The sequence below is a fragment of the Phyllostomus hastatus genome, unplaced genomic scaffold, assembly GCF_019186645.2.
Source record: "Phyllostomus hastatus isolate PE091 unplaced genomic scaffold, TTU_PhHast_1.1 phas_scaffold_39, whole genome shotgun sequence".
Classification (NCBI taxonomy): domain Eukaryota; kingdom Metazoa; phylum Chordata; class Mammalia; order Chiroptera; family Phyllostomidae; genus Phyllostomus; species Phyllostomus hastatus.
In genome coordinates, this window is record NW_025334028.1 from 29091918 (window position 1) to 29103984 (window position 12067).

Genomic DNA, 12067 nt, shown 5'->3' on the forward strand with positions numbered 1-12067 from the left:
TCGAATAGAGAATAAGGGCACTAGAGAAATACGTGTCTCTTAATAAGTTTAAATAACATTAGGCTTGCAAGCATTTCCAGTAAGGACAGCATCCCCCAAACCAGTGGTTCTCCAACATTAATATGTATAAGAAACTACTGGAAGACCTGTTAAAATGAAGACTGCTCCACCTCCCAGTTTCTGGTTCAGTTAGTTTGCTGTAGGGTCCAAGATTTTGTATTCTGAACAGGTTCTCAAAGATGCTAACAATGATAGTCTGAAAATTACACTCTGACAACCACTGCCCTAAACTAAACTTTAGTTAAAAATACCAAAATTGGTCCCTCCCCAATGACAGAGTACCCTTCATTTACAAAGGCTGTACTTGAACTTTAAGATGTCTAGTCTGTCCCATTAGAATGTTAAAGTAACAATGATCCATGGATCATAAATGTAAGCAGGGTATGCTCATTTTTAACTAGGTGCTGTATACACATAACAGTGGTTCCCAAATGAGAAAAGATGAAGCACCTGGCCAAGCGGTGTGCAGTAAAATGTCACTTACTACTTATTTCCAAAGAGGCTGGCCAACGTGTTCCACTGAAAAATCAAATTCCCCCACTTCAATTCATAGGAAAAATTATATTCATGAACCTAGTTATTTCATGTCGAGTTTTCATTTTAGTTTTTTCTTACACCTTTGACCATAGCCACTATGTGTTTATATTATTATCCAATTCAAGATGATATCTATTATGGACTGAATGTTCGTGTCCCCCGAAAATCACGTCCAAGTCCTAACCTCCAATATTAGTGTGTTTGGAGGTAGGGCCTATGAGGATGTGATAATGGTTAAATGAGGTAATAATGGTGGATCCTAATCCAACAGGTTGGCACCCTGAGAAGAAGAGGAAGAGATGCCAGAGCTCCCTCTCTCTACCCTGTGAGGATATGGTAGGAAAGCAGAAGTCCTCAGGCCATGAATAGAGCCTCACCAGACACAAAGTCAGCCAGCAACTAGATCTTAGCCTTTCCAACCTCCAGAACTGTGACAAACTAAATTCCTACTGTTTACCCCATTTAGTCTGTGGTATTTGTTATGGCAGCCCAAGCTTATAATATTACCTGACTTACCATGAAGTTTTTAATTAATTATTTTTCATACTGCTGTTGCAAAGAATAAACCACTGTATTGAAGGAAAGTTCACATTAAGAAAAGAATACTGTCTTTCTGAGTTGTCAAGTTTGACTGACCTGGATTCATATTCATTCACTGTCATTCTTCTTCTCGTCCAGGTTCTCATCCCTGTCTGTTTTTAGAGTATATGTAATAATGACTTAAAATTCTCTAAGGTTGAAATATAAATTATAATTTCCACTGTAACCATATCTAGTTTAAGATGTTTTTTATTGGGAAAATACCTAAAGATATCATTAGAACTAAGATATACAACAGAAATATTCTTAATAATATAGGAAAGGAAGAGTCAGGGTTTTGGCAGGAGAATAAGAAAATATGTTTAAAGCAAAAAAAAGGTTCATTTTTAAATTAATTATTTTCAATCAACTATTACAGATTAATATTTTTCAACCTTTTAGAACCCAGGTGTTCTGATAAGCCTAAAAATCTTGTACTACCTTTGTTCTTTGACATTTGAAAATAAATAAATATTATGACTAAAAGAAAATTAAAGCCATGGTGTTTTGGGAATATGGTTTTACAGATCAGACACATTTCCTACCCTGGAAATTGTGATGATACACACCACAGCTAACCACACCCTCAAACACAAACTACAAAGCTACAACTTTTATAGACTACTGACTGAATATAAGGCTAAACTGTTTGTTATGAAAACCAACAAAGCACTTACTTTATTAATTTTCAATGCTGGTAATGTTTCTGCATCTGTTTTTGCCAAATGAAGTTTATTTTCTGGCACGTATAGTTCTTTTACTTCATAAGAGGCATCCACAGGTACAATGTCCTATACAAAAACAAAAGTACAATTAAACATTTAACAATGTACAGTTCTTCAAAAGGTATCTTAATAAAGAAAATTAAAATTTCAAAATAAGACTTAAAAAAGAAGTATAAAAGAGGGATTTGAATGCTGTCCCTGCCTAGTCAATTTTCCAAATGTCAGTTGGCCTACTTTTAAGCAGACAGAATCCCCCATACAAGAAGTCATTACTCATAGTATCTCATTATCTAGCGAGAAAGAAATTCCTAGATTGTACCATATATGTCAAAATCAGGCAACTGCAGAGAAGACATGACCTTGAAGAGGTAATGATAAAAAGAATTAGGAAACAAGCCCCCCCCACCAAAAAAAAAAAAAAACACACTCTAAATATAATCATTATCTTTAGCATGTGATGAAACCAATCACTTAAGCCACCTTTTCAGGGATGCGACACAGTGCTCCCGAGCATGCCAGCCGTACCCCCACCACTGCAGGTTTGAGAAATGGCGCTCTGGATCCCATATGAAATGTAGTCTGGAAATTTCACGCAAACTGCAAGTACTCACTTACATGACATTGGGACAGGGCTCACCCACATTTATCCTTCAAGAATCTATTTGTAATTTGTAATTACCACAACACAGGCACTCACACGCCGCTCATTGGGTAATTGTTACAAGGGTTGCTTGCAGTTGTCATACTCCTAAGACTAATTACTAAGTGTATTTAATTACTTTAAATTTTCAAAGCCAAATCTATTAAGTAATCTTGACACCCATTTAAAACTGGCACTGATTAGCAGCTTTTCATATAGGTATCTCATCCAAGCAGTACTTTGTTATTCAAAATAAAGTAATTCTCGAATGAGAATTGACAAGCCACATACTAAGACAAAATATTTGCAAAATGCATATCTAAAAAAAGGACTGTTATCCAAAATATACAAAGAACTCTTAAAACTCAACAATAAGAAAACCCGATTACAAAATGGGCCAAAGGTCAGAGTAAACACCTCACCAAAGAAGATCAACAGATTACAAATAAGCATATAGAACAATACCCTACATCATATGTCATCAGGAAAATGCAATTTAAAACCACTACAGACCTATTAGAATGCTCAAAATCCAAAACCAACGACAATACCAAAAACTATGAAAATGCAGAGCAACAGAAACTCTCACTCACTGTTGGGAATGCAAAACAGTGCAGAAACTTGCAAAGACAATTTGGTGGTTCCTTACGAAACTAAATAAACTCTTACCATACAATCCAGCAATCATGCTACTTGGTATTTACCAAAATAAGTTGAAAACTTACATTCACACAAAAACCTGCACACAGATACTGATAAGCAGCCTTATTTATATTTGTCAAAACTTGAAACAACTGGGAAGTCCTTCAGCAGATGAATGAATAACCTGTGGCGCATCTAGACAATGGGCTATTATACAACACAGATTAGAAATGAGCTAGGAAGCCATGAAAAGACATTGAAAAAAGAAGCCAATCTGAAAAGGCTACATACTATACAATTCTATCAACATGACTTTCAGGAAAAGGCAAAACTACAGAGATAGTAAAAAAGGAATGGTTACCAGGGTTAGGGGGCGGGGGGTGGTGAGGGTAGAGGGAGAGATGAACAGACAGAGTACTGAGGATTTTCTAGGGCAATGAAACTATTCTGTATGATACCATAGTGGTGGATATATTTGTCAAAATCCCAGAGAATGTACAATCCTGATGTAAATTATAAATTAGGGGTGACAAAGATGTGTCAGTGAGGTTCATCAACTGTAACCAGTGTGCGGGTCTGGTGGCAGATGTCGACAGTAGGAGAGGCGTGCACGGTGGAAGGAGAGCAGGGCACGTATGGGAACTCGTTCTCTGTACTTTCCCCTCGGCTGTGCTGTGAACCCAAAACTGCCCCATGAAGTCCAGTAAAAAAATACAGAACATAAAAAGGTTATTCAAAATAAATATTAATGGAAGAACCAGGTTTTTAAGGATACTCTCTACTATTTTTCCTGAGGAGTAAGTTTGGGAAGAAACTTCAACTTATATTTGGTCTTACATTAATATCTTCCATAGAGGGGAAAAAAGCAGAGCCAGACAAGCATATCAAAGCTAGATGATCTCATGAAAGGTGAGGTGTCACTGCTCAAGCGGTCCCTGTGGTTCTGAGAACCTAGAAACAATCATTCCACATTTCTCCAACACTCTGTTCCCTCAAAGGAGGAACAAAAGAGAGATAGTTTGGCACTGGCTAAATCATGTGCCAGAAACAAGCTCATCCTACTCGTAAATTCAAGGCCTCTGATGTTTTTCATCCTAAACCCAAGTATCAGTAAGGAAAACAAAAAGAAAAGAAACAATAAAATTAAAAGACACAAAAGAAATAAGGAAACACTGCCATACCAAGGTCAGTCAGCTAGGCTGCTCCTGGAGCACAGACACGAAGGGCACTTTCTGGAGGCCCCGTAGTGTCCCTCGAGTGCCCGCCCTACTGCTCACGGAGGAGAGTGGAAAAGTATGTGTGTGAGGCACAAATCCCGCACAACACAGGACACTTCATAAACCTTCCAGACCGTCTTTTGCAATTAAGCCTCTGGTAATCACCCACAGCCATAGGTATTTGTTGTCTTTCCTGACGGTAAAGACCACATCGGGGCATTAGAGGACAATGGCGAAGGAAGGAGGACAGCTTCCACCAGCTCTGTCTTTTATTTGTGCATATAAATACTCTACAACTTTGTATGACTGAAGTAGATTATCTCCATGAACCCAAGCTAAAAAGGACATGACTTAAATTCTGCTGGGGGCAGAGGGGATGCCAAAGAAGTGATAAGTAAATATACCCAATTTATACTTGATTTCACTGTGCAAGTGAAGAGAAAATCACATATAAAAAAGACTCTTCTTTATATCTAATAAGAGAAATAGATTAACAAAGCCCATTCTATGCCTTTTAGATCTAGAAACTATTTTAATACATTATATTTAATACATCAATACATGTGTTTTCATACAGTTAATACACTTTTAAAGTAGAAAATAGCAGTAAAGAGAATTAGGAAATGAGAAAAACAAATCACCCTATATACGGTTATTATCATTTTTGTATATTCCCTTCCAACTGTTTTCCGCCCACAGGCACATTACAGGGAAATTAATAGTTTCAGCAGTCTGTACAAAGCCTATAACTTCATCAACTAGAAAATAAAAATTCAGAATCAACTTTTCCTGGAACAATAATGTAATGTGCATTAAGTGAACTGCACACATACCCTGTATGTTCAATTAGCCTCTTGGATCTACAAAGCTGACATACACATTTTCCCAGCTGTAAAATAAAGAATTAAAATTCTCCAGACAAAAAGTCTGACATTCATTAGGACTTCTGTGAGAAACGGTATGACAAAACAGACTTAAACTTAAATATTTACATTAATCACAAAACTTTAGGGACACACCATCAGTTCTATCTATGAAGGTAGAAGAAACCATTTGCTCGTCTCCACTTACAGATGAGGACATTGAGGCTCAGGAGAATGGTTATTAACTTGTCTCAAGTCCCTACTACACTGTCTTCCACTGCAGTTAACACACAATAAATACTCAATAAACAGTCATTACAGTTTGCTCACTGCATGCCAGGAACATTTCTAAGCACTCGACACATTAACTCATACAGTCATCAGTACAATTCTGAGGCAGGCAGGCACTATTACTGTTTCCCATGTTACAGAGACAGAAGTGAAGCCACAGATGGCAGGTTATTTACCGAGGTGTACATTTAATTGGTAAGTGTTGGAACTGAGATCTCCATACTATTCTCCTTCAAGAACAAAAAAACCCTTTACTGTTTCTCCTATGAAAACTAAGTCATGAAACATTTTGTCACACAAGTTGTTCTTAGTTTATTTTAAAGAGTTTATTAAACATTTATAATTCCTAGGGTTTCTAGTCAGCATGTGATATGTCTGTGTTGATAAACATTTTGACAAAAAGTAAAGATACTCAACATTTTAGCTGGGCCTAAGCATTTCCACGTGAATGATTTTCAACCAGCGTTTTTAAATCCCATCATTTCCACCACTCCACACTTCTTAGAAGTTCGGAACCAGAACCCAGTCTGGGAACAAATGACACAGGTACTCCAGGGAAGAGAAGAATTTCATTCTCAACTTCAATGATATGACAACTCTGCATTAAGCATTTTTCTGATACGACAACTGTCCATTAAGCATTTTCCTGCCATCTCTGAAACCTGCATTAGAATACCTTTCTTATGGGGTGCTGATAATCTTTCCCTCCCCAACGTTTACCACTGGTAATTACTGACAAGCTTGGAAGGTCAGAGGACAGCATCCAACAAACTAATCTTTTGATCTTTGTTGGATGCAAGGTCATATTTAGCTAGTTTCCTAAACCAGCACCACCAGAGTCAGTTCACAAACACTGACGGAGAGCAGCAGCAGCGCACTGCTCCCTGCAACGCCCCACATGGTAGGGTCTGTGCCCCCTGCCTCCACCCAAAGTCAGCCATCTCCAGAACACCACAGCACAGGAGGGTACAGTCAGTTCCCTCTGCAGAGATGTTCAAAGCAGGAACTGGGAGCTAACCAATGTTTCTACACAGTGTGTGTAGTTTCCTTCCAAGCATACCCAGAGTTAAAAAAAAACAAAGGTATGAACAGTTTGTGAGCAAATCTGGGTGTCTCCAAGAGAATTACTTTGAACAGGAAAGGACAGCATTTATACTAACTTATTCTATTAGCCCAACCAAATTATGTCTTTAATGTTTTGTGCACTAATAAAGCCATAGCTTTGGCATGAATGCATTTTTAGTAATGTATAGTTCTGTATGGATAGATGCTATAATGACTTTGTTTTCAAGAAAGAGAAAATTTTTTTCCTATTTCTGAGTCAAAATAATTTTTCATTACAAGCATTTCACAAAATTCTTCATTTTTCAAAATTCACATCCAGAAATATTTTAAAATGAATTTTAGTCTCACAACTTAGATACCAAATTTTTCTGATAACCAATGCCAAATAAAAGTTCCAAAGGTTTCTCTCTTCTAAAAAGATTCATAAAGTGAGTATTTTTGTTGCAATTAACACAAACGTAACAGCATGAAGCAAGACGAACATGGAACATTTGTTTAGAGAAAGCAAGTTCTAGGCAGATTCTAAATGTAGAGAGAAGAGAACTACCAGGAATACAAAACGAATTTTTTAAATGCAGACACAGCCAGTTTCTGGCACATTCTAGTGGCAACAAATCTCTTTAGTTTCCAAAACCACTACTAAAGTTCTAACGGGAGCAAAACCACCTCAGCGTGAGACAAGGTCCCTGGACAACAGAAAATGACGTCCCTGCTGCATGAGCTTCCCATTCTGGGGAGGATTCATTAGGACTTCCAGAGACACAGTTGGCGATTTAAAAACAGTATGTTCTTCTTCGAATTGTACATACAAAAATCTCTACTTCAGGGAATTTACTTTAAAACAAAAGCAGATCATAGGCCAGGCCAGGAGCAAGTGTTTTCATAGCTAAACCCCTTTTCTAATCTTCAGAGCCCCCTGGTCACCCAGCATTTCAGGGTAAAGGAGGTCCAGGACGACCCTAGGAGTCCCCCTGACGACGGGGTCAGGAAATAATTCATGTGCTCCAATGAGGTGGGTTAGATATCATGAATGTTTAAATATTAATTTAAAAATGTAACATGAGCACTCAAAACGTGTTTTGCTTGACTAAATGCAACCTAAACATGTGCTGTATCCACATCTTTATTCCAACAGACAACTGTTGGTATTTATCTGGAAACTGGAAGGCCAAAAAACAATATTCACTATATTTACTACCTGAAAATACATAGTAGCTCTTGCCCTTTCTTTTTAATCTTCCTAAAGAACTCTGAACATGTTAATAAACAGTGATTCCATATTTTAAGTTTTAAGTATTTTGTGCAATTTTCTCTTCAGCCAAATCTGTTCCACAGATTTAAATGCTAGAGCTTGTGCATAGTTTTAGGTGCATATTAAATTTCTATTCTCTAAACTACATGCATTCAAAGCATGGACACCAAACAATATTCTGGCAACACTTTAAAACAGAGCTGCAAAGTCTGGTTTTTTATGAGCAGAATAAAATCCATTTAGAGCTCTAACCCACCATTTTATAAAAAGACAAACCTTTAAATAACTTATAGCAATAGTAAACCTAGAGTTCCTGGTAGGTTTAAAAACAGAATTTTAAATGTTAAATATTAAAATACTAGATTAAAATGAGCAGTAAGAAGCCTGCTTCCTCATGTTATAATGCACCAAGTTAGAACACAATCCTAGCAGGCCATCTAGTGACCACTCAGGGGTTAGGAAAAAAGTTTTCATCCAAAATCCTCAGTATTTTTCAGTGTCTTCCATTTTCTTGAATAAAAATATGCCACCTAAAGCACATGAAGAAATAAACATGCTCTGACAAAATACTGAGAAATTCAGTCTTTATGTAAATGACCACATTAACCTACCCCATGATATCACATAGGCCAGAATGACAGACAAGTAAGATGATCCAGAGACGAAGGAGGATATTATGCTAAATGAAATACCCATTCTCCTAAAACACCCATACAGCACACTAAAAACATATTTTTCTTGGACAGCGAAGTCAATGCCATTTCTTAGTAGAGAGGATTAATAAAACAATTCCTGGTAGAATTCATTTCAGAAGAGTCTCTGCAAAGCAGTACCAAACACATAGAAATACTTCCATTTACTACCACAGAGAAAGCACTTCTCAAACACCTGCATTCTCTTTAAGTCCCAAAACATACTACTGGCTTTGCTTTTATAAAAAATGGTGGTACCATGGGAAATATATATTTGGCCTTTGTCCCCATGATCTAACATAGAGCTCTTTAAAAAAAAAAAAGCTTTTATTCATTTATTTTTACAAAGAGGGGAAGGGAGGGAAAAACAGAAGGAGAGAAACATCAATTTGTGAGAGAAACCTCAATCAGCTGCCTCTCACATGCCCCCACCTGGAGACCTGTCCCAAAACTCAGGCATGTGCCCTGACCAGGAGCCAAACCTGCAACCTTTCAGTTGGCAGGCCAGCACTCAACCCACCAAGCCACACCATCTGGGGCCAGGAATACAGTTCTGAAAACCCCTGGAATGTCCTGAGTGGCAATAGTGTCTTTGGTAGAATAATGAGATGGGCTTAAGGCCAGTGATTTTCAACCATTATGCAGCAAGAATGTTTAAAATATGCAATACCTGGCTATTTAAGTCAAGGGCACTGACCTCTCTCTTTTCCCTTAGTTTGTCAAATAAAAAAAATGACAACAGCCAACACAAAAACAGCCCTCCAGTATAAATGAATCAAAATTATACCTACATTTTTGTCAAATAAAAAATATAATATTTTTTGGTGTGCGCAGAATTTTAGTAATTGGTTTATGTGTAACATGAAATGAAAATGGTTGAAAATGGCTGCTTTAGGCTGAAGGGCTCAGTCCAGAACAAGTGCTGATAGGATCGGAACTTTCAGCTCTAATCCTAGGTGACGGTGGGTGGGAGACTGGAGATTGAGTTTAACCACCAATGGCCAAAGACTTAATCAATCATCCCTGCATGATAAAACCTCCATAAGAACCCCTAAAGGACAGATGCAGCCCTGGCTGGTATGGCTCAGTGGATTGAGTGCTGGCCTGTGAACCAAAGGGTCGCTGGTTCAATTCCCAATCAAGGCACATGCCTGGGTTGGGTACCAGGTCTCCATTAGGTGGGGCATGAGAGGCAACCACACATCGACATTTCTTTTCCTCTCTTTGTCCCTCCCTTCCCCTAAAAATAAATAAAATCTTAAAAAAAAAAAAAGGACAGATGCAGAGGGCTGGGCTGCAGTATGCACTGAGGGTAGCATGTTCGGAGTGGAAGTTCCATGCCTCTCCCCGTCCCATCCCTTGCCCCATGCATCTCTTCTAGTTTGCAGTTCCTGAGCTATATGCTTTATAACAACCTGGTAATAGTAAGCAAAGTGCTGTCCCAAGTTCTTCTAGTGGAATTATTGAAGCTGGGGCAAGCATCACAGGAACCCTGAAATCTGCAGTCAGCAGGGCAGAAATGTAGGTAGCCTGGATGCTCTATTTGCACCTGGCATCTGAAGTAGAGGCAACCTTGTGAGGTCTGTGGGGTCTGAGCCAACTCTGGATAGATCGTGTCAGATCGGAAATGAGTTGTTGGACACCCACTGGTGTCAGAGAAACAGAATTGTTTGGTGTGAGGAAAAACCCTCGAAGTCTAACAAACTGACCCTGGAGAGGAGATCATTTAATTAGCTTGACTGTTTTAGAAATGAAGCTTTTGTTATATTGGAATAAACCCAAGTCAACTCATTAACCACTTAGATTTGGGTTTTGGGACCTAAGTAGATCATAATTCATCTGGCAAAACGTGTCTCAGCTTCCCAAGGTAAATTAGATGACCTATAAACACTTTTCTTATTTCACGCTAAAGAGAACAAACATTCCACATGTCCCAAGGACAGGCACAGCAGTTTCTTTCTTTACATGGTAAACATTCTTTCCAGCCTAGACAGTGTCGTCTTGATCTGCTCTGATGTATTTTAAAAACTCTTCTAAAAATATTAAGTTAATGAAATGCCCATTCTTCTCAATTTCTTAATTCCAACTACATTTAGGGAGCAAATGGCCAAAGAATTTGAAAGAGTTTAAAAAAATTCATATTTCGGAAATAAGCTAAAAGTTGAAAGCATCTAGCTATTAGGAAAGCAGTGTATAGAAAGACAAGGGTGTGTGCTGCAGAATCCATCAGACTGTGTTCAAATCCTACTCTGCCCGACTGAACTGCCCCGGGACAGACAACTTCACCTCCCTGAACTTGTTTCCTTACCAGTAAAATGAGGGTAATTATAACTATTGTACTTCTCAGAGTTTTAATACAAATTAAACACAGTACTGCTATTGAAGTGCCTAAAACAGGGCTTGTACATGGTAAGAGTTCAACTAATGGGAGTTACTGTTGATGGTTTCCACCTCTGCCGATGACATTTGCTCCTAGCCCACACACTTATATTCTTACACACAAGGGGTAATGTAGAAGCTCTAATCTTCACATCTCCATTCAAAGCACACACTATAAAGCTATGATGCTTTGGTTATCCTTCCTTGCTTTAAAACACCACTGCACCCTACGTATTCAACCTCTTCACCTCCTAACCTATATTTAAACTCTACTATGTGAACTTACCTTTAGAAAACCTCACAAATACCTTTGTGATGACAATAAAGCTGAACTGCATTTGCCACCCCTGGATCACCAAGGAGAGGAAGTCTGTTATGGAAAATGCACATTACATCGAGTCCCCTTGCAATAAGGGTGTAGCAGGCAAACATACTCCTTGACCACCAACTAACCATAACCTCTCAGCTGAATGTCAGGTATTCATTCACAGGTTTCTCTTGGACCCTAATGCTCATTCAAGATTCAACTGTGTGGAGAAAATCAATGGAGGACACATTCCAGAACAGTAGTCATATATATGTGTATGTGTGTGCAGTCTTCCTTCAAAAGTATTTTTAAATTCCACATTGTGATAAAAGAAAAAAAATTAATGAATTTATATTGTCTGCCAAACAGAGGGAGGCAGAGGAAACTCTTAGCCCAGGATCCTGAACTGGTGCAAACCAGGGACTGCTGATGCATGTGAAGGTACAGAAAATTCCTCCTCCAAGGCCTCCCAGGTTTAAGGAGAAGTTGGCTACCATGGGTACTACCTTATGTACCCTAACTGAAAAAAATATAACAATGCCAAGTTGTAAAGGTGAGTAAATCAAGGCTCAATTTTATCTGTTAGGTACTTGTGTGGAAAAATTACTCATAAAATAAAACATCACTGGCTGTAAAGTCTCCTGTGGGTTACACTGATGCAATATTCATATGTTGTACCTACACAGTGCCCCCCCAACACCTAACACAGAGATACACACATACAGAAAACTGTGAGCACTATAAAGAATTTAAAATACAGACATTCCTCCACAGTACCACCACTTTTTTCTGAGGACATGGTTACACACAATGGAGAG

The 12067-nt window shown here is 38.3% G+C and overlaps 1 protein-coding gene across 1 annotated transcript in view; it reads right to left on the reverse strand.

Moving 5' to 3' along the window:
• The window catches only part of PAPSS1 (3'-phosphoadenosine 5'-phosphosulfate synthase 1), a 90873-nt gene that overhangs the window by 52283 nt on the left and 26523 nt on the right, over positions 1-12067 (reverse strand). Inside the window, exon 6 of the mRNA XM_045820432.1 lies at positions 1854-1967. Within this exon, the coding sequence (XP_045676388.1) occupies positions 1854-1967 (114 nt within the window). The remainder of the gene's footprint in view (positions 1-1853; positions 1968-12067) is intronic.